At 60.7% G+C, this 22,036-nt stretch overlaps 2 protein-coding genes across 5 annotated transcripts; one reads left to right on the top strand and one right to left on the bottom strand.

Annotated features, from left to right (window-relative positions):
* Positions 1-34: 34 nt before the first annotated feature.
* ZNF142 (zinc finger protein 142) lies at positions 35-10,507 on the top strand. Of its 2 annotated transcripts, XM_014954608.1 has the most exons (9): positions 35-171; positions 537-864; positions 1,451-2,092; positions 2,333-2,596; positions 3,120-3,932; positions 4,205-4,382; positions 5,028-8,262; positions 9,153-9,258; positions 9,915-10,507. In XM_014954608.1, exons 2-9 carry the CDS (start codon positions 576-578, stop codon positions 10,412-10,414), a joined length of 6,027 nt encoding a protein of 2,008 aa, XP_014810094.1. In that variant the 5' UTR covers positions 35-171; positions 537-575; the 3' UTR covers positions 10,415-10,507. The 2 variants fall into 2 exon arrangements, with proteins under 2 accessions (XP_014810094.1, XP_014810096.1); XM_014954610.1 differs by lacking the exon at positions 35-171 and having other exon boundaries at positions 278-864; positions 2,336-2,596.
* A 134-nt stretch (positions 10,508-10,641) lies between these two features.
* On the bottom strand, positions 10,642-20,575 carry PLCD4 (phospholipase C delta 4). Of its 3 annotated transcripts, XM_014954086.1 has the most exons (16): positions 20,458-20,575; positions 17,790-17,842; positions 17,272-17,430; positions 16,478-16,706; positions 16,133-16,262; positions 15,374-15,605; positions 14,779-14,980; positions 14,329-14,473; positions 13,724-13,876; positions 13,324-13,464; positions 12,844-13,000; positions 12,406-12,522; positions 11,941-12,119; positions 11,638-11,773; positions 11,404-11,553; positions 10,642-11,276 (listed from the first exon to the last, which is right to left on the bottom strand). In XM_014954086.1, exons 2-16 carry the CDS (start codon positions 17,812-17,814, stop codon positions 11,170-11,172), a joined length of 2,262 nt encoding a protein of 753 aa, XP_014809572.1. In that variant the 5' UTR covers positions 17,815-17,842; positions 20,458-20,575; the 3' UTR covers positions 10,642-11,169. The 3 variants fall into 3 exon arrangements, with proteins under 3 accessions (XP_014809572.1, XP_014809570.1, XP_014809571.1); XM_014954084.1 differs by having other exon boundaries at positions 11,404-11,773; XM_014954085.1 differs by lacking the exon at positions 20,458-20,575 and adding an exon at positions 18,292-18,670 and having other exon boundaries at positions 11,404-11,773.
* Positions 20,576-22,036: the final 1,461 nt, after the last annotated feature.

Here is a 22,036-nt window from a genome sequence, read left to right as displayed (position 1 = left end):
CCGGCCGCACAAAGGGCGGCGCTCCCTCCCGCCCGGCGTGCACCACCGAGATGTGTCGGGGCTGGAGGCTTCACCACCCGGCTTGACACCCCCGGCCCGGGGTGACAGGGACAGGCCGGGGCGAGGGGGCTGGGCCAGGCCGGCCACGCTCCGGCCGTGCGGGGACTCGCGGTGGGCAGTTCCTCGTTGGAGGCTGGGCCCGAGGCTGGGGGTTGGGCTTGGGCTGGGGCCCATTTGAGCCCGGGTTTTGGGGGCGGGGGGGGGGACCTAGTCCCGGATCTGAGCGCACTTGGGCCCGGGGAGGAAGCTCTGGCTGTTAGACCCCCGGGGGCCTCTCCCTGAGCCCTTCAGGAGGGTACGGGAGTCCCTGCACCTCTGTGGCAGTGGGTTTTGCCCACTCAGGTTACAGCAGATGGGAGACAGTATTCCGATGCTCTAGTTCATACCCCTGCCTGAGGACCGGCACCGCAGGCTGTCCCCCAAAATCCTGTAGGACCCCTGGGCCTCTGGGCTTAAAGCACTTTCTTCTGTTTCAGAGTGAGAGACCCTCTGGCCCGGCACCGAGCCAGTGCTCAATGGCAATGAGTGCAGAAGTGGCTGTGTCTGAGGGTACCGGCAGGGAGATGGAGGTCCTGTGCTCGGAGCTGCTCCCGCCCGCACCAGGAGAGGCAGGAGCTGTGGGAAGCCCTGGTGCAGCCAGCGCCAGCCTGGCTGGGACACCCCCTCTGACTGCTAGCCAGGACTTGCTGCTGGCAGAGGCGTCGATGCCTGGGGAAGGGGCTCACGCTGAAGGAAGCAATGTGGAAATATTCATCGAGGCAGTGGCTGGCAACGTGACACTGAGCAACACAGCCAATGCCACAGGTACGGGTTGCAGGGAGGGCAGTGTGGGCCCTGTGGTACTCAGCAGAGGAAGAAAAGTCTGGCTAGGGTCCCCGTCCCCTTCTAGCTGGCACCCTGAGGACACCATGGTGCCCTCCTGTCTCTGATCCCTTGTGCATCATGGGTGTGGTGCTACCATTCAGTGTAGGCCTGTCACAAGCTGGGTGTGTGGATGGGGAGGGGTGGCTGTGGGAGTTGCATGCCGGGTAAGGGGGTCTCTTGGGGCTCTCAGTAGGGACCAGGTGGAGATCTCCACCTCGGGCTGCTGCGCCCAGCAGGCTTCTCACCTGGATCCAGTATGGGCATATCCTGCTAAGAACAGGGGTGAGCTGGCCTCACATCTCTGCATCCCTCAGAGGTGCTAAGGGACAGACCTGGTCATCATGACCACCTAGGTGATGGTGCCCCCTCTCATATGGGAGGTGTCCTGGGGTACCCTGGACAGGGGATGGCTGCGGTTCTCCACTCTGTAAAGTAAGGTTTATCCTCCTTGTTGGAAGCTGGAACTGATCCCAGGCTCTGGGCCTTGTGAAAGCCGTTTCTAATGCTTGCCCCTTGGTCTTTGTAGAGGTGTTGGTCAAAGTGGTGGAGCTGTATTTCTGCGAGAGGTGTAGCCAGAGCTTCCCGGAGGCCTCCCTGCTGTCCCAGCACCAGTGCCTGCTGCTGGCCCCACCAGGGCACCTGGAGCTCCCTGGGCGACTGTTGGCTTCTGCTAGCGAGGGCCAGAGCGAGCCAGGAGGCTCGGAGCTACCAAGAGTCAGCACGCAGGAGGGCTCCTTTCCTGAGTGCCTGTTGTGCCCCATCTGCCAGGAGGCATTCATGCAGCCCAGTGACCTCAAAGAGCACTTCAAGACCCACCGCACCCCACCGGGAGCCCTGTCCTGCCCCGAGAAGGGCTGCTGCTTCACCACGGAGGACCGCAAGCAACTACGTGGCCACCTGCGCCGCCTGCATGGGGCCTCCCCTGTGTCCTGTGCCTACCGTGCCTGCCCGCTGCTCTTCCCCAGCCGCCCGGCCATGGAGCAGCACCACCGCACCCACTTCCCTTTCCACTGCAGCCACTGCGACTTCGTCACGGCCAATGCTAAGCTTTTCTGGCAGCACAGGAAGGGCCACGCTGCAGAGCCCCCCGACGAGGTGGCTGTGACAGGCAGCCCACCTGGATCGGCCACCCACGGCCTCGAACAGCAGAGCTGCGTCCTGCCATCAGGTACGGCTGGGTGGGGGGGCCTGTGGGTGCTGCAGAGGCTGACTGTGTCCACGCATCCCAGTTACCAATCGAAGAATTGGGGGTGAAGCTGTGGTGCCAGGTGGCCACGAGCCCTTCTTTCTCCCTGCTGCACAGCTTGTGCCCTGATCTCAGCTGGGAGGTTTTTTCCACGTGTGTGGGTGAGGGGGAGTGTCTCCCTCTTGCCTGGAGCATGATGATCTCTCTCTTTCCCCACTGAAGCAGCAGCAGAAGGGCAGGAGGAGGTGGGGAATTGCCACTCTGGCTGGGAAGCCACCACAGCAGAAGCCAGGCCAGCAAAGCCCACAGGCACTGGGGAGGACTCCTTGGAGGGGCAGAAAACATCAGCTGGAGAAGAGGACTCGGACAGTGGTGGGGAGGAGTCATCAGAGGAGGATGGTGAGAGCCACTGTGAAGATGAGGCCAAAGAGGAAGGGAAGGCAGCTCCCAAGAAAGCCAGAGTGCCACGGGCTCAGCGCTTCAAAGGTAGGATGTGGGACCACACCAGGGGCCACTTGGGCTTTGTATTATGAACAAGCAGCATGGCCTGGAGACTGGCAAGGAGACGTGGGCAGGGCTGGTGGGATGTGGAGGTCCTGTGCCATCCAGCAGCCCCATGTTGCCTGCATGTACCAGTGCACTGTTCCCCCAGCTCTCCTGCCCTCTGCCCAAGCAAACATGTCCCTTCTTCTCTTGTAGCTCATCCTTGGCTGCTTCCAGGCTCAGGCAAAACCAGGCAAAAGCCTGGCTGGCTGGGGGAGTGGGGGCACATGGGCAGACCTGATTCAGGCTGCGCTGGATCATCTTTGCCAGTGCTGAGCTGGAAAGAGCCCACCCGAAACATGCTGTTGGCTTGGGGTGGGAACAGTCCCTCCAAGTAAATGGCTGTTGTATGACTGTGTATATGATAAGTCCTCACCCTGGCACAGCTGGATCAGGGACAGAACATCTGCCTCTCCTCTTCTATGTCTTTTCCCTACTGATGGCTCCCCCTCCTTTGCTCTCTCAGGGGATGTTGCAGAGGGCTCCGAGTACCTGTACAAAACCCACATGTGCCCCGAATGCAAGCGGTGCTTCAAGAAGCGGACACACCTGGTGGAGCACCTCCACCTGCACTTCCCTGACCCCAGCCTGCAGTGCCCCAACTGTCACAAGTACTTCACCAGCAAAAGCAAGCTGAAAATCCACATGATGCGGGAGACGGGGGAGAAGGCCCACCGCTGTCCACTCTGCCACTATAGCTCGGTGGAGAAGAACGCCCTCAACCGCCATATGGCCAGCATGCATGAGGACATCTCCAACTTCTACTCTGATGTTTACTCCTGCCCTGTCTGTGAGGAGAAGTTTCGTCTCAGCCAGGCCCTCAAAGAGCACTTAAAGACTCACAAAGCCGAGCCCAAGAGGCTGAGCTGCTTCCAGAGCGACTGTGACTACTGTGCAGAGGACCGGAAGGAATTTGTCCGTCACCTCAAGGATGCTCATGGCATCAAGGCGGTAGAGTGCAAGTACCATGCCTGCTCGCTGCTCTTTGGCACGGCTGAGGCCATGGAGGCTCACCGAAAAACCCACTACGCCTTCCACTGCCAGCAGTGCGACTTCATCTGCTCCAACAAGCACGTTTTCCGCAAGCACAAGAAGCAGGGGCACCCGGGCAGCGAGCAGCTCCAGTGCAGCTTCTGCCCCTATGCCACGTTCAACCCTGTGGAGTTTCACGACCACGTGGGAAAAATGCATGCCAACGAGAAGATCCACAAGTGCACGGAGTGTACCTTTGCCACCGCACACAAGAGGGTGCTGATCCGGCACATGCTGCTGCACACTGGTGGGTGTCCACTGCGGGGGTCCTGAGAGCTGAGCTGGGATGGGGGGGGGGGCGGTTTGCCTCAGCTCTGAGTGGGCAGGGAGGGCTGGATCAGGGCTGCTGAGTCCCATCACTGGCTCTACCACCCTAGCATCACTTGGCTGAAGTTGTGGCATGCCCTCATCACTGCTGTTACCCCCCGGCTCCTGCTGAGCTGGTTTCCCCACAGGGGAAGGACACCTGTGCTGCCTTATCCGGGTGTCTTGCTGAGGGTATTCCCGTGTTGCTTGCAGGAGAGAAACCTCACAAGTGCGAGCTCTGTGACTTCACGTGCCGGGATGTGAGCTACCTGTCCAAGCACATGCTGACCCACTCCAACGACAAGAACTTCATGTGTACCGAGTGCGGGTACATCACCAAGTGGAAGCACTACCTGAATGTCCACATGCGCAAGCACACTGGAGACCTCCGGTACGACCCCCAGCCCCGCTAGCTGGCAGTGTAGTCAGGGCTCCCCACATCCTGCTCTGGGCTGCGTTGTATACCAGACTCTCATGCCTGGTGGATGGCTACAACCTGCTCTGTCTGGCACAGTAAAAAATGCAGTCCTTGAGCTTACAGGTTGCTGCAGAGGCAAAGTTATCTCTGGTGCATCTGTGCTGCAAAGGGGGGGTGTTACCACATCAGTGCAGCTCAGGTTCTGGTGGGCTCTGCTGGTGTTCGTGGGCTAAGGCCAGCTTGAGCCCATGCAGGACTCTGCCAAAACCTGTGTTTACCTCTGTATTATCACCTCCTTTGGGTCCAGTCTGCCTCCAAGGGTGCTGGAGGTGCTGCTGGTGTGATGCATGTGCATGGCATGTGACGTGGTCACTGTATGGGATATCCAGGGAAGTTACTTCCCAACCCCAGGCCGTAAAGCACCAGCGGCACCAAGGCTGCAGCAGGGAGGAATTGCCTGTGGTAAGAGCTGCCTGGATGGCAAAGGTATTATTTGGCAAACCAAACAGCACCCCTTCCATGTGTGTCCAGGATAGAGAAGCAGAGCTCAGTGTGTCTGACAAGGCTCAGCCTTCCCCGGTTCCTCACGGTTCCTGACCGATTCTGCTTTCCCCACAGGTACAAATGCAACCAGTGCTCATACCGGTGCCACCGTGCCGACCAGCTGAGCAGCCACAAGCTGCGGCACCAGGGCAAAAGCCTGATCTGCGAGGTGTGTGGCTTCGCTTGCAAGCGCAAGTATGAGCTGCAGAAGCACATGCAGGCAAAGCACTCGCAGAACTACCAGGTGCCCGTCTTCCAGTGCCAGTACTGCACCTACCAGACAAAGTACAAGCAAGCACTGCTGAACCATGAGAACTGCAAGCACACCAAGCAGAAGGAGTTTCGCTGTGCCCTCTGCTCCTACTGCACCTTCAGCAACACCAGCCTCTTCTTCCACAAGCGCAAGATCCACGGCTATGTCCCCGGTGACAAAGACTGGCTGGAAAACTACGCTAGCAAGGAGCTGGAGATCAGCTCGTCCGAGGCACTCTTCGGCTGTGAGCTCAGCACAGCCCTGCGTGCAGATTCCAGCTCCCCCCTTGCCAGCAAGGAGCAGTGGACAAAGGAGAAGCCATCCCAGCTGGAGTCCCAGGGAAAAGAGGGCTGCCAGCAAGCGTTTGTGGTGCCCCTCCTTGGGCAGGGTGCTGCTCCGCCGCAGAGCGGTGGTGAGGCCGAGGGAGGTGTGGACGAGGAGGAGCAGAGCCATCCCACTGCTGGTGATGCCATGGGAGACGACTGCATGCAAGGAGGCACTCCAGCAGGCTCGACTGAGCTCGCTGCTTCTGGGGACGTGGCAGAGAGCTGCAAGTTGCACTTAGAGGTGCTGAACGTCTCCTCTGATCCCCTCCTGGAGCATCTGAATAGAGAGTCGTGTACAACGCAGCCTCAGAGTGTGGAGATGCTGTCCTGCAAGGAGCCTCCTGCAGCCTACAAGATGCTGGGCTCCCAGGATGACCTTGGCTTGGAGGACAATGACAATGCACTTGAAGACATCCCAGACTTTGAGGAAGCTGAGGCAGATGTACGGCAGGACGAGGCGGTGAGGCTGGAGGACAGGGCAGTGGCAGGAGACAGCCAGGGAAAGGGCACCATAAGGGAGGCCACAAGCCACCTTGAGGGGTTGTGCCCAGACCACCCCAAGCTGATGGCAGACACCAAGATGAGAGAGACCAGCCAAGCTGAGCTGCCAGAGGCCTGGCTCAGTGTGCTGAAGATGGCCGAGCAGAGCCACCCACCTGTCCCAGAGGACACTGCCACCTCTGGTGACGATGCCAAAGGTGGCTCGGAGTCGGTGCTGAAGGCACTGCGGAAGCAGGACAAGGAGCAGGCAGAGACGCTGGTGCTGGAGGGCAGGGTGCAGATGCTGGTGGTGCAGTCAGAGAGCCAGGTCTTTAAGTGTGAGAAGTGCTCATACGTCACGCGGAAGGCGAAGTCCATGTCCCTGCACTCCAAGGCCAGCTGCCAGAGCCGCCGGGCCCCACTTGTGTGCCCTGAGTGCGGTGCCAGCTTTAAGCAGCAAAGGGGGCTCAACACCCATCTCCTCAAGAAGTGCCCGGTCCTCCTGAAGAAGAACAAGATCCTCAAAACAGCTGGTCAGGAGCCACCTGGGTTGTGTCAACCTGCTGACCAGCCTGGTGATAATGGTATGGAAATGTCAGAGAGCAAGGAAGAATGCTCTGAGGAGTCTGGTCATGCTGAGAGACACTGGAAAACTGAACTGCTGCCTGATAAAACACAGGCAGCAAGCAGTCCTGTGGCTGGGGAACAGGCTTTGGGCTGTCATGCCCCCGAGAAATCTGTGCTGGGTGACAGCACAGAGGTGGCGGAAGAGCATCCCCAGCAGGGGGATGGGACTGAGCCAGGTGGAGCTTCTTGTCCCCCTCAGCTTGGGAAACCCTTGGAGAAATACCGGCTGGAGGGAGGGAAGTTGCACTGCAATGCCTGCTCCTTCGTGTGCTCCCGTGTCTCCACCATCACCTCCCATGTGGAGGACAGGTGCCGGAGCCTGGAGCAGTTCCGCTGCTCCCTGTGCCCTGAGGCTTTCCGCTCCAGGAAGGCCCTCAAGAGTCACTGTGCCGAGGAGCACATCATGCATCCTGAGGAGGATGGACCCCAAAGCACCAATCTCCCTGAGGTGGACCCAGCCAGCGTTGAGACAGGCCAGCCCAGTGAGCCCCCCCTGGATGCAGCCCCCGCAAAATCCCCCCTGCCCAAGAGAAGGCGTTTGTCCTGCCCCACCTGCTCCTTCACCTGCCACCAGGAACGGGCCATGAAGACACACAAGAAGAGGGGCTGTGTGGCGCTGGACGAGTTTCGCTGCCCCTCCTGCCCCTTCACCTCCAAAGTGGCCAAAGCCGTGCAGCTGCACCGCAGGCTGTTCTGCAAGCGCTACAGCAAGCGGCCGCCGCTGAAGTGCTTCAAGTGCGAGTTCACCTGCAAGCAGGTCCGCTGCCTGTACCAGCACATCCGCATCAAGCACGAGGGGGTGAAGCCCTACAAGTGCCGCTACTGCGAGTTCAGCACCACCCGGCGGTACCGCCTGGAGGCCCACCAGTCCCTGCACACCGGCGTGGGGCGCATCGCCTGCGGCATCTGCAGCCAGACCTTCGGCACCAACTCCAAGCTGCGCATCCACCGCCTGCGGGTGCACGAGAAGACGCCCACCCACTTCTGCCCGTTCTGCGACTACAGCAGCTACCTGCAGAATGACATCACCCGCCACGTCAACAGCTGCCACCGCGGCGTGCTCAACTTCGGCTGCTCCCACTGCGAGGCTCGCTTCAGCTCCGAGACGGCCCTCAAGCAGCACGTCCTGCGGCGCCACGAGGAGAAGGTGTCCTACAGCTGCCCGCACTGCGACTTCGTGTGCCACAGCGAGGCCACGCTCAAGTGCCACGTGCAGAAGCAGCACCCGCACCTGGAGTGCAGCACCTGCAAGGAGACCTTTGCCACCCGGGAGGCTCTGGAGGAGCACAAGACGCAGCATTTCAGCCACCGCTGTGAGCTGTGCAGCTTTGCAGCCAAGGAGCGGCAGCAGCTGGTGCGGCATTATGTGGAGAACCACGAGCCGGCCGCCCCCCAGGACAAACCCCTGCAGTGCCCCGTCTGCGACTTCACCTGCTGCCACCAGCTCGTCTTTGACCAGCATATGAAGGGCCATGGGGGCACGCGCGTGTACAAGTGCTTGGACTGCGAGTACACCACCAAGAACAGGCAGAAGATCACGTGGCACATCCGCATCCACACTGGAGAGAAGCCCTACAAGTGCCACCTCTGTAAATACGCCTGCGCCGACCCCTCGCGTCTCAAGGTGAGAGCCTGGCTTGAGGGTATATCCTACTGCATCTACATGTGTTGGGGGGGGATCCAGACACAGGGATTTGGGGAAGAAAAAACTGCCAAGGGAAGTTTTTTCCTCTTCTGTGGCTCCTACAGGAATAGGAGGCGAACAGCTAAAACTCACGTGGGTACAGTATGTTTATTCTCTGCTCTTGGAGATTAAGGGGAAGGGAGATTTGTAGCAAAGCAAGAAAGTGGACACCTGTCTGAGTTCACTTCTCTTCCCGCTGACATCTCTGCCGTCCTTTGGTTGGGTGCAGCCTTACACCACTCGGAGCCAAGTCTGGCCGCCTGCTGGGTCGCAGCGTGCTCTGGGATACCAGTTAGACCCGGTGCAGGGAAATCTCAGCTTCTCTGCAAGCAGAGCCAGACCCTGCCCTCATTCCTGTAGGTGATTAGCGTCCTTATGCATGCTAAAGGGCCTTTCCTAGAACAGGAGGGCCAGGCGTAGGGTAATGGAGGGGAAAATGATCTGGTTTTGCTAAAAGAAATATTGACTTTTTTAATGGCCAGGCTGAGCTGGAGCCCTCTGGGGCCACCTGGGCAAGGCTGTGCAACACACTCATCTCAGGCCTGCCTCTGTTGGGCTGGGTTTTAACCCAGACTTTGTCCTAAATGCCAGTCTGGCAAAAAAAGCCTGTGTCCCTCCGCAGGCTGGGACAGAGCAAGCTCAGCATTATGGGGGTCTCATCCTGATCGCTGCCCATAGTCTGCCAGGCAAGCAGGCAGCCCTCCTTGTCTCACACGGTTTGAGATGTCAGAGCTGTCTTTGAGCTCCTCGCTGGCACCCCAGAGCCCTGCATGTTCCCAGGGCAGGGGACACGGCCTCATCCTGACCCTGCCCTCTTGCCCTGTGCCCAGTACCACATGCGGATCCACAAGGAGGAGCGGAAATACCTCTGTCCCGAATGTGGCTACAAGTGCAAGTGGGTGAACCAGCTCAAGTACCACATGACGAAGCACACAGGTGAGTGCTGCCCAGCAGGGACAGGCCGTGGGGCACTGGAGCTGCAACTGCTCCATACTTCTTTTCCTACCAGTGGTCCAGCTGGAGGTGAGGGAGGACCCCCGGCAGTTGAGGGGCAGCACATTCTCATGTGCTGGTGGGTTGGGGACAGTCCCCAAGGGTGGGGTGGTATGGACCCTAGGTGCCATGTGGTGCCTTTGACATGGGGGGGTCCTGGGGTGTCTGCTGACATCATAGAATCATCTAGGTTGGAAGAGACCCTTGGGATCATCGAGTCCAACCATCTACCCTACTCTACAAAGTCCTCCCCTACACCATATCCTTCAGTACCGCATCTAAACGTCCCTTAAACACATCCAGGGACGGTGACTCAACCACCTCCCTGGGCAGCCTGTTCCAATGCCCGACCACTCTTTCTGTGAAAAATTCCTTCCTGATGTTCAGTCTAAACCTACCCTGTTGGAGCTTGAAGCCGTTCCCTCTCGTTCTGTCGTTAATTACCTGTGAGAAGAGACCAGCACCAACCTCTCTACAGTGACATGATGGGGTGCAGCAGGGAGTCTGTAGGGGATGCTCTGTTATGGGGATGGTGAGACCTGTGGGATGGAGGGCACCGCCCCCCTGTCCCGTTGACGTCCCCTTCCTTGTCACCACAGGCCTGAAGCCGTACCGCTGCGACGAGTGTGAGTACTGCACCAACCGGGCAGACGCCCTGCGGGTGCACAAGATGACGCGGCACCGGGAGGCCCGCTCCTTCATCTGCGAGCAGTGTGGCAAGGCCTTCAAGACCCGCTTCCTCCTCAACACCCACCTGAAGAAGCACAGCGAGGAGAAGCCCTACGTCTGCAATGCCTGCGGGCGGGCTTTCCGCTGGGCGGCCGGCTTGCGCCACCATTACCTGACACACACCAACGAGCACCCCTTCTTCTGCCTCTACTGCCCCTACAAGGCCAAGCAGAAGTTCCAGGTCATCAAACACATCAGGCGGCACCACCCTGAGTATGGGGCCGGCGACCCCAGCCAGGGGGTGGGCAAGGACCCCAGCGCGCCCACCGTCCACCTCCACGCTGTGCAGAGGGAGAGCCAGGCCAAGGGGCCTCCTGGGATGAAGCAGGAAGGAGGACGCCCTGCAGAGAAGGACAATGCTTCGCAGTGAGGCCAAATCCTGACTGCTTTAAGGCCCCAGAGATGTATGTGTGTGAATAGGCATATATGTATATGCAGCTGTATAAAAGGAATCTCTCGGCTCCTTTTAATCCTTTTTCTTGGGGCTGTTTGGAGCTCTGTGTGAGCTGTGAGGCAGATGCCTGCAAGTAGGGAGCGCAAGCAGAAGCCCCCATCTCTGTCCCCAGTGCCACTGAACCCGAGCCTGCCTGTCACCGAACAATTTATTAAGTTGCTTACAGAGAAAGGACATGGCAAAGGGTAGTAATGGGCTCCGGCCAGGAGCAACCCCGGGGGCTGTAGGGGCCGGGGGCTGTTGATGGGGCTCTGCAGGGTTGGGGGGGCAGCGAGGAACCACTCCTCTCCCAGCTCTGCCCAGCCCTGGGGTTTGCTGGGCTTCAGCCTTGCTCCCCTGGCTGGGGGGGACCAGCCCCTGCAGCAGAGCCGGGGTGCTGTGCACCATCTCTCCTCCTCCAAGCTGTGCCCGTGGGCCAGGGTGGGGGGCGCAGGGGGCTGCACCAGTGCAGACCCCACACTTATGCATGGGGGGCAGCGTCTCAAACCTGGGCAGGGGAGGTCCGTGCCTTTTCCCAGCCTCTGGAGGCCACTGCAAACGAGGGTTACAGCACCAACAATGACACAGGGATGACAAAAACAGCTCATGAAGGTGACGCAGTTGGGTCTGCGGCCCCAGCTGTGCGGGGCCGGTTCTATGGCTTCCATCCAGGTCCTGCTCAACCCAGGGACTCAGTCCTGCTCGGGGCCGGGCGGCTCGGTGATGCGGATGTGGACGAAGAGAGAAGAGGGTGGGATGCTGGTGCCATCCTTGGAGAGGAGATGGATGTGGCGGTAGCCTGCAGGGGGACAGCAAGGCTCTGGCTGACGGCTGCCCCCCACCTCCTTCACTAACACCCAGCTGAGCCCAGACACCCCTGCGGGGCTGTCCTGGCCTCCCACCACCACCAGGCAGTAGCTGCTTACCCGGTTTGATGTTGGCAAAGGCTAAGGTGAACTGGCCCACGAAGTCATTCCTAGAGGTCTTGTCGTAATCCTCCACCACAAAGCGGACAAGGGCCAGCTCGGGCACGTGGAGCTGGAACTGGAGCGTCTCGTCCCAGCGGGGGTTAAACCCTGGGAAGGGAGACCAGGCATTTGGGGGGCAGGGATAGGGCCACCTGGGCACAGCCGGGTCCCTGGTGCCACCGTGGGACTCACCGTTGTTCTCTATATACTTGGTCTCCTGGCGTGCCTGGTCCACGGGGACCCCATGGATCTCCACACGCACCAGTGGGTCGATGACAGCTCCATCCTTGCTGTTGGCCACTTTGGGCAGCTGCTGCCCGCTGATCACCTGTGGGAAGGGACAGTGACCCCATAAGCCAGGGAGCAGCCAAAGGGATATGCTGGAGAGGCTGCTCAGCTCTGGCACGCTGCCCAGCGGTGTCACCACCTGACTGGGACCAACAGAACCCCCAGGACACTATCACAGCTCCCTGGGATCTCTCCTCAGCCTCATACCTGGATCGTCAGGGTGATGGGGCCAGGACTCTCCCGGCTGCTGGGGTCACTGGGGTTGAAGAGGGTCTCCTCATCCCTCATGAAGGCTGGTTTGAGCACATAGCCGCAGCGGCCGTTCTGGCTGAAGAGCCCATCACACAGGTCCATCTCTGTGCCAGCCGTCTGGAAGTTCAGGGCCACTGGGAGACAGTGGTAGGAAAAGAGTTCAGGGAAACTTGGAGACTATGGTCTTCTTGGAGGTGAGAACCAGCCTGTCCCCGCAGCCAGAGAGATGTGGGGCCACACAGAGGGACAAGGCAGTGACACCCCAGTACCCCTGGGCTCCCAATGCAGGGCAAGAGCCTGCAGCCAGACCTGGCTTCAGGCAGGGTTGTAGCTGGCATCAATGTGGGTGTTGATGGTGCCATTTGGCACAGCACCCGTCGCACCTCCCCAGCCCACAGCCCTGACGCCCCGCAGCCATACCGATCTGGCACCCCACGTTCCACATCTCCTGAGGGCTGTAGTTGGAGGAGTCGGTCCGCATCCCGCTGGGGTAGATGCGTGTTAGCTGCCAGGTGTTGTGGCGGACAAACTCATTCCCTAGGGATGGAGCACGTAAAGTCATGCCCTGGCATGCACAGCCACCTGCAACATGTCTTGCCCATCCATCCATCCATCCATCCATCCATCCATCCATCCATCCATCCATCCATCCACCCACCCACTAACTCTTGTCCCTCTCCCTCCCAGGAACCCAGGCATTCTGCCTTAGAACTTTCTAAGACCCCCCCATCACCCACCAAAGTCAAATCCCAGGTTACAGCCCCACTGGACCCTGTTCCTCCCAGACAGGGAGGGAACATGGGTACCTGGAGGCTCTAGCCCATTCCACCCTGCATTCTGCTGTCCCCTCTGCCTCACCCGCATCTCGGATGAGCTTCCTGGCCTTGGCCTCAGAGAGGGAGGAGATCTCGGAGGGCCGGGAATGGCTGCGGGCCTCCTGGAAGCTTCGGAAGGACACGCTTTTGCAGTAGACGACACAGTCGGACAATGCCTGCGCCAGGCTCTCCTTGTCCTTCTGCAAGGCAGGGCCTTGTTAAGTCCCCCCCCAATGGGGGCACTGTCCCTCCCCCAGCACTCACCCAGGACGGGAGCTGTAGAGCCCGGGGCAGCTGAGAACATCTGGGTGATGCTAGAGGTGGCAGCATCCCCAACACGGGCAGCTTGCCTCCCAGGAATGGAGCAGGCAGGGGATCCCCAGCGTGGTGTCACCACAGAGATGCTGTGCAGGAGGGGGCTGGCATGGGCAGGGGCAGAAAAGGCTGTCCCCCCCTGCCTGGTGACATCCTTGCACTCTCTGCTGCTCCCCTTGGCAGCCGGTCCCCAGCCCGGACCACTCACCTTCGCCCTCCGCCTCTCCTCCTCTGCCTCTGCCCCGTTGTCATCATCAGACACATCGGGTGCCTCATCCCCTGGCCCGTCCAGCGTGTCCTCCAGCCGACCAATCTTCTTCCCCTTCAGCAGAATCTTGTGTTTCAGCTCCTGTGGCGTTAGGGATGGAGAGGTAGGGATGGGGTAGGAGGGCTCTGCCCTGCTGTCTGGCTGTGCAGAACAACCTTGGGGACAGCTTTGGGAACCTCTGTGACCATGAGGACACAGCATCCCCAGGATCTCCAAGCGCTCCAGTGGAGCAGAACAATGCCAGGATAGGGGTGGCCTTTCCTCTGGACAGCAGAGCCACCTCCTCACCCCACTCCCAGGCAGGACAGCGATGTCCAGCATGTCCATGCTCTGTCCCTACCTCCGGGGATGGGAGCTGGGTGGGGACGCGCCCGTCGGTGGTGGTGGTGAGGAGCTGTTCCCCCAGGATGGTCTTGAGCTGCTGGGCCAGGACCTCCTGCTGCTCCATGCTGCAGTGGTTCTCCAGGGACAGGATCACCGGGTAGTCTGAGGTCTGGGGAGCAATGTGCCCAGGTGGAGATCAGCCTTGGTGGGGCTGAGGAGCTCTCGCAAGGGCTTTGCCCAGACGTGGTCAGTGCCAGGAAGGAATCCATTGTACGCCCTTGTATTCCCCTGAGACCTTCACACTCCTTCAGCATTCCCCCACATTCCATCTCACCCCTGCACACCCCTGCGTCCCCCAGGCCCCGTGTCACCCCTGCACCCCCAGGAGATGGTACCCTGTCATGGCACAGTGCGGGGCTGTGAGCCAGAGGCCCCAGTGCTGTTCCCTGGGAAAGGACACAGCCACCCTCCTCACCCACGGTGGGGTCAGACCTGCTGCAGCACCAGGCGTGTGAACTCCAGCCCTGCTCCCCCTCCAGAGACCCATCACTGCCCCAAATCACAGCCTCATCTCCCTCCCGCTCACCCACGACACCCAGCACCCAGGGAAAGGTGTCCTACCTTGAAGGCGTACTTCCCCAGGGTGCTCACCACCTCCCGGAAAGGGATCTTGGAGGTGAAGGTGTGGCCGTGGTACACCATGGGCTCCCCGTTCGGTCCGTCCCAGCAATCCACCTCCAGGCACCGGCAGCCCCGTTTCAGAGCCCTACGGGTGGGTGGTCACCCCTGGGACCCCGCACGCAGCCAGGTCACCAGCTCCCTGCCCTCCCCTCAGCCTGTGGGTGTCACCCCTGCAGGGACCAGGGGACAACTGCCAAGGGTGGGGATGCTGCTGCATGCAGGGCAGGGAGAGCTGGGCTCAGCATCCCCCTTGCTGAGCACCACATGGCATGGCCATGGGGGTGCTGGACCATGGAGAAGGCAAAGGAGCCTCTGGGTTTGCCCCATGGAGATGGCTGGAGCAGAAGGGTGCTGGGGGGGGGGGCAGCCAGGAGGGAGCAGCCCCTTTACCTGATGTAGCCCTCGATGCTGCTCTGGCCCCGGATCTGGTCCTCTATCAGGTAGGTGTTGTGGGAGGAGGAGATGAAGTAGTGGCAGAGCGGCTGGCTCATGTCCTGCCACAGTCCCCGGTGGCGGGGGTTGAAGATGGAGCCCTCCGGGGAGCAGAGGTACATGAGGAACCCGTCAGCACTCAGCGCGTGGCGAGCTCGGGCTGCAGGCGGAGGGGGAGGCTCAGCAACAGCCAGGGACCAGGAGGGGACAGGGACAGGACCAGGACAAATGGGGCTGCTGGTGGCTCCTGGCATCCCCAGCCTGGTGGGTACGGCTGCTGCCAGAGGCTGGGGTACAGCAGTTATGGGAAGGTGGGCAGTGGACCCCAAAGCTGGAGCTTGCACCCCATGGCTGGTCAACCTCCTACACCAAAATGATCCAGGGAATGGACCAAAAAAAGGGAAACTGCACCCAGATCACATCATGGTAAGCCTTCCCCCTGTGCCCACCCATAGCAGGATGGGGCTGGGGGTGCCCCTGCCATGGGGCTGTGGGTCTCAGCTCCCTCCTGTACCCCACATAGAGCACAGCTGATGTCTGGGCTGGCTCTTACCCGTCTCCGATGGTTCGTACTTGTCGATGAGCTCCATGGCCAGCTCCTCTGTGCCCTCATCCTCCAGCTGCTCCTGCCGCAGGAAATCCACCAGCTCCAGCAGTGTCAGCTTCTTCCCATCCTCGGAGTAGTCCTGGAAGAGGCTCAGCACCTCCTCACGCTGCGTGAGAGCCTTGTAGAAGAGCACAAACTCCTCCCCTTCCAGTGTCCCCGACTCCGACTTATCAGCAGCCTGAAAGGGAGCTCACTTAGCACCCAGCCAGGGCAACATGGGGTGTCCTGGCCACCCCATGGGGCTCTGGGGGGGTTTGCCCACCCCCAGCAGAGGGCACAGAGACCCCACACTGGCAGCAGTGGTAGGCGTTGATCATTGCTTGGATAGATGGATGGATGGATTGGCAGACAGAGGGCTGGTTGGGTGGACTGATAGATGGATGGGTCGGTGGATGGACGGATGGATGGATGGATGGATGGATGGATGGATGGATGGATGGATGAACAGATGGCTGGTTAGCTGGATGGACAGATAAGCAGCTGGGTGGACATATGAATGAGAAGAAGGAACAGCTGCCTTGGCTGGTTGGGTTGATAGACAAATGAATAAATGGATGTTTGTCTGGATAAACAGGTAGTAGTTGGGTCAACAAATAGATGGATGGACAGACAGAAGAAAGTAAACATATCCTGCTGCAGGGGAGTGTTGTGCAGCTTGTTCCAACCCCTCTCCAGCCCCTCCAGGCCCTCAGGTGCAGTGCTTACCTGGAAGAGCCGCAGGGCATGATCCTCGTTCATGTCTACATTCATCATCTTGAGGAGACGCTGCACCTCCTTGAAGTTCATGCGCCCATCCTTATTCTTGTCAGCTTTCTGAAACCAGTCACGAATCCACGTGCGAGAAACCAGGGCAGGTGTTAAGGGAAAGGACGTTGGCTAAGACAGATGGAGCTGGGGAGCATCAGGAGGCCTCTTTTCCTTTTGCTGTGGGCTCTCCCTGCCCTGATGCAGATGGTGAGACACAGAAGAGCTAAGCACATGCTGGGGCAAGGCAGGAGATGGGGGAAGGACCGGGTGTAGAGAGCAAAGTGATGCCCACAAGAAGGATATTGGTCTATTTTCTCCCTTTGGTCCATGCTGGTGGCCACCTCGATGAGCTGGTGCAGACCCTGGATCCAGCACTGTGCCTCCTCTGCTGAGCCAGCGATGAGGTCCAGGTTGCCCCGGCGGCCGTAGAAGACGATAGTGAAGCAGCGCTCCGGGGGGAACTCCTCAGCCAGGCTCTGCAGCACCTCCGACTGGTGCCCTTCCCGCACCGTCTCCACATCACTGATGGAGACTGGGGCAGAGGGAGGGGGGGCCTGTCTGTGGGGGACAAGGACTGGAGGGCAGGGGGCACTGCCCACAGACATCTGTCCTTCCAGCCATCCCTTCTTCCACTCATCCATCCATCCATCTAAACATTGAGCTATCCATCCCTGCATCCATCCACCCATCCATCCATCCATCTAAGCATTGAGCTATCCATCCCTGCATCCATCCACCCATCCATCCATCCATCCATCTAAGCATTGAGCTATCCATCCCTGCATCCATCCACCCATCCATCCAGCTATCAGCCATCTGCACCTGTTTTTCTGCCTACATCTATGCTGATGCCAGAGCTTCTGCTTTTGTCAACTGCAATTTCTATTCAGCCCTTGTGACCCATGGTTCCTGCTGGGGACAGGATGCTTCATGCAGAGGTATGGGTGAGAAGAGCCCATAAATGCACACAGAGACTCTCTTGAATGCCCCAGCCCCTGTTGCAAGCATGGCTCCAAGAATCCCCATCCATTCACCCTTCTGTTCACACTGAGCCCTACTGATGGACCCGTGGACAACATACAGCAGCTGGTACTCACAGGCAGACTCAATTTTGCCCGTCCTCTTGGATTGGTACCAGATGGTCATGCAGTCATCCTGTAGCTTGAAGAAACGTTGCTTCTTCCAGCTCTTGGACTTGACTTTGCGCATCAGCGTCCCTTGCTGCATCTGCTCCAGGGTGTCTGTAAGCTGGATGCCTGGGGGCAGCGTGGGTTGCATCACTGAGGGTGGGTGCATCCGGGCACTGCACCCTTCTATTTTGCTCCCTCCCACCCCGGGGACCCGATGTGGCCCCTCAATTTGGGATGGAGGAAGGACGGACCCAAAATAAACTCCCTTGGCCACATGAGGGGCAGAAGGTAATTCCCCACCGACCCTTCCCACCCCTCCTCGGTGCTTGCAAGCCCCATCCCAACAGCCACAGGTGGGGTAGAGATGCTCCCAAGCATCACCAAGAGCAGCAAGGTGAGCTCAACCCAGGGGCCAGATTTGCCATGGCATAAATCGGGATGAGCCAGTGCCCTGCCCCACACCTCCCCTCCACCCGAGCACTCACGGGCGTTGCACGGCAGCGATGCCATGGCTCTGCCTCCTCCGCGCTGGCGACCGCTGGAGAGGGAAGAGAGAGGGCAGCTGGGGGGGCAGCGAGGCCGGACAGACACCCCCCACCCCCGTGCTCAGGTCCCACCGGGTGGGCTCCGGCCGTGCCCACGTGTGTGCCAGGTGCGTGTGTGCCCGTGCCTGTCTCCTGCTGGGTCATCGCTTTCCTTAAGTGTCGAGTTCACCCCGCCGCACTCGTGAAATATTAATTTGCGTTACCGGGAAGCTGGAGCTCCAAAGGTGTCAGAGGAAAACAGAAAAACTTGCGAGCGCGGCCGCTGGCAGCCTGGCAGGTACCGGAGCCCTGCTCATCCCCCCCGTCACTGCTCCCGGGGGAGAAGCAGCCCAGGGAGCTGGAAAAAACTGCTCTGGGGATGCCTGGGAGAGCCAAGAACGAGCCTCTACCGCTTGGGAAATAGCCCACAACTAGAAAATTTGGAAATAAGGGAGAACCTCACTTGCTGTGAGATCAGAGAAGGGGGTGTGGAGCAGGAGCCTCAGCTCCCCCAGCCCCTTCTGCCTGGGAAACTTCAGCAGCACCCTGGGGCCGCGACCACACTGGGAGCCGTTTTGGGAGCTCTCTGCCACGAGTGGGACTATAAATACAACCGGACTGACAATAAGGCTTTGATTAGGCTGTTAAGGCTTTAATTAGACTGACAAATTGCTGGATGTGCCTGTCACCCGGCTGTTGGAGCTGAGCCCTCGAGGAGCAGATGCCGCCGCAGGCAGCGAGCTGGGATTTGGGTGCAGGAGGGGACCCCAGGGGGTTCCTGGGGGCGAAGGGCTCCATGCCGGGGTGCAGGGGTGGCAGCTGTGCCCCAGGCCCCTGACTCAGCACAGGCACCGGCGGCGCGGGGCTGGGAATAGCCGGTGCCGTCAGCGTGCAGGCAGCTGCCAAGCCCGGCTGCCAGACCCTCGCGGGCTCAGGGGCCAGAGGGTGGCCGTCCCTTGCTCAGTGGAGGGACAGGCAGGGAGATCCCCAGCACAGCACCAGCTGGGGTGGCAGGGAGCTCTGTCCACGCTCTTGGGGACCTCACATGTTGCTGGAGAACGCAGCATGGCTGGGGGACTGTCCCAGATGCTTCCCAGCAGCGCCCAGTGCCAAGGCTGCACGTTCCCAGCACCGGCCCTTCTTGCAGGGCTCAGACCACAAGGACTGGCGACACCCTCCCGCATCCAATGTGCCAGGGGTGCACCAACCCACCAGCCCAGACCTCAGGGCGCCCCGCACTCACAAATGGGGAGGTGGCACCATGCTCCTCTTGGGCCCTGCAGAGTGGGTGCCCTGATGCCTGCTGGCTTGCACAGCCCCCAGAGTGCCCTGCATCCCCCCACAGCCCCTCAGCACCCCGCAGCCTGCAGGGAACCAGCCTGGGGGACAACCCCAGTCACCCCTCTGCCTGCACCGTCCTGCCTGCTGGCAGCACCCAGCCTGGCACGGCTGCTTTGCAGTCACAGCTCCAGGTGCTCGCCCACCCGGTGGCATCTGTGCTGCAGCAGGTGAGGGGATGGAGATGGGGATGGTTTTGGGAAGCCGGGGCGGAGGGAAAGGCAGTGAGGCTGGAGTAAGGCCAAGAGATGCTGGCCTAGGACAGAGATGGTGGTTCGGTGCCACCGCTGGGTCCTGGCATGTGTGTGCAAGGGGGCAGCGTGCAAGGGAGCTGCTTGCAGCCCCCAGGCCCGTAACCTCGCTGAGATTTTGGAGCTAAACTGAATCTTCCCCCAGTGCCAGCCCTTCCAGGCTCCCAGCACGGCCCAAGCACGCCCAGCCTTGCCCCAGCCGCAGGAGCTGTGCCTTCCCCGCGCGAGCAGTGAAGCAGAGACCATCCCGGGAAGACCCCGGGAGCAAGGGATGCAAGGACATGGCTGTTCCACTCACCCAGGCAATGCCCCAATCACCCCCGGTGATGCCCACGCAGCCCCCCTCGTCCCCGGCTGAGTTACACTGTCGAGGAGAGCGGGACGGGAGCCAGGGGCTGGAGAAACCCAACCCGAGGTTCTTCCCGCACGGCAGCCGCCTCCTGCCGGGGGACAGCCCCAGCTCCCCAGCGTCTCTCCTGGAGGTGACAGTCCCCACGCGGAGCCGGGGGGCCAGCGGGTGGGAGTGCTCCCCAGCGCAGAGTGTCCCCCAGCAGAATTAAATGCCACCGTGGGGTTGGCCGTGCCAAAGCAGGGAGGAATGTGTGTGTGTGTGTGTGTCCCCCTCCCCGAACATCCTCCCCCGACCCTCCTGCTGTCCCGGTGCCCCCACACACCGCCCGTGTTCCCCGGGCTCTGCTCAGCCCCACTGCCCCACGCAGCCCTCCCACCTGCCCCACGACACGCTGCGGTGCCCGGGGACGGAGCCTGACCCACGCAGGGTGACCAGCGGGCAGCTGGTGGGGTCGGAAGGGTCGGGGAGGGGGTCCGGGATGGAGCAGCACAACCCGGGGAGTGAGGGGGGGTGCGTGGTTCGGGGTTGTGGGGGGGAAGCAAGGAGCACCTTAAAGCAGAGGAAACCAACCCGCCGGCACCTCTCCCCGCACCCTACGCCACGCCACCCGTGCAGCCGCCCCTGGGACGGTCCGGGGGTCCCAGGACACCCGGTTTCCCCGCGAAGGACCCGGCGCCCGGCCCCGTACCCGCTCTCCGGTGCCGCCGCGTTCCGCTCCGCCGGTGCTCCACCGCCTTGCGGCCGCACGGGGCCGGGGCTCCCCGGGGCTGCCCGCCCCTCGGCAGCGGCAGGGAGGCGAGCCCGCCCCCCCCCACCCCGGTCCCCCGGCCCAGCGGGACGCCCCCGGCCCCGGCACTGCCCGCAGCCGCCTCCTCTCAAGGTCGCCTCGGATTAAGGTCACGCCGCTCCCGAGAGACGGGGAGGAAAGGAGGAGGAGGAGGGGGGTGGGGGGGAAGGCGGTGGCGGGGCTGACAGGGGTGGGAGGACCCTGGAGCGACCCCCCCGGCTTGGTGCTGAGCCCCCATTTCCACCCCCTGGCATAACGTGTCCCTCCCCGCACCCATCGGAGCGTCCCCCGGTGTGTCCCTGTCCCCTTCCCCCAGCCCGCAGGGGACTTCCCGGGGTGGGGAGGGACGCAGGACCCCAAGAGCAGGGCAGGGCTTGAGCATCCTGGGGTGGTGGTGGGGGGGGAAATACACCACAGGGATAATACACCACACCTGGGGTACAAGGACTGCAGGGCAGGGACCAAACTAGTGTTCCAACAGACATGTGCCAACATCTAATGATGTTCTAACAGACCTGGGCAAGGGTGGCACCACTTTATGAAGATCCTGCAGGAAGGCAGCCAGCGATCTTCCCTGGCGGGCTCCGGCCGGAGCCCGCCGGGGAAGATCGCTGACTGCCTTCCTGCAAAGCAAGAGGGAGGAGCACCTCCATCCCAAAAAACCCCCCCTTACCTGCTCCAGGAGGGATGAGGTGGTGGAGGGATGCAGCCAGCTCCCACTGGGAGAAAACAGGCCAAGCGTTGCCCCCAGCTCACATCCCCAAGCTGGCACAGCCTCCCTTCTTCCTCCCACCTGCAATAAATCCCCCCTCCTCCTCCTCCTCCCCTCCACCACTGCTTGCCCTTCCCCAAGAGACCAGACCGGGAGCAATCTGTGCTGGCTGGGGTTTTATTATTTATTAATCCGAACTTACAAAAAAAAAAAAAAAAAAAAAAGAAGTGTAATAAACCAAACCAGAAGCATTTTCACACCCTGTCAAGGTCAGAGTGGAGGGAAAGGGAGAGGGGGGAAAAAAAAAAAAAAAAAAAAAAAAAAAAAAAAAGGTGATGGTTATAAAACTGGACCCCGGGGGTAAGGAAGAGGCTGTGCTCTGGCCTCGTTACGCAAGGCTGCGAGGGGAGGAGGGAAGGGAAAAAAACTGATGGGATTTAAGACACTGTTGGCACAACACCGCAGATGATCAGCAAAAATGGGCTACTCGAGGCGGGGGAAGGTGAGGGGGGTGAGAAATTGAGTAGCTGCCCAGGCTTGCCCGCAGCCGAGCGCAGGCAGAGCGGGCCCCGCTGCGGCAGAGCCCGGCAGCTCCTCGGCTGCTTCCGAGAGGCTGCAGCAGCCAGGCTGACCCCTGGGCGCAGGGAAGGCAGGTAAGAGGCTGCTGGTCCAGTTTTAATTGCGGCGGGGCCGAGGCAGACGCCAAGGCAGGTTGGAAAGCTGAAATAGATGCAGCTGGCTGGCAGGGATGAGCTGGAGGGAGGAGTG

Source organism: Calidris pugnax, unplaced genomic scaffold, assembly GCF_001431845.1.
Source record: "Calidris pugnax isolate Ruff unplaced genomic scaffold, ASM143184v1 scaffold103, whole genome shotgun sequence".
In the NCBI taxonomy this organism is placed as follows: domain Eukaryota; kingdom Metazoa; phylum Chordata; class Aves; order Charadriiformes; family Scolopacidae; genus Calidris; species Calidris pugnax.
The sequence above is the reverse complement of the archived record's forward strand: the minus strand, read 5'-3'. Positions and strand labels throughout refer to the sequence as shown.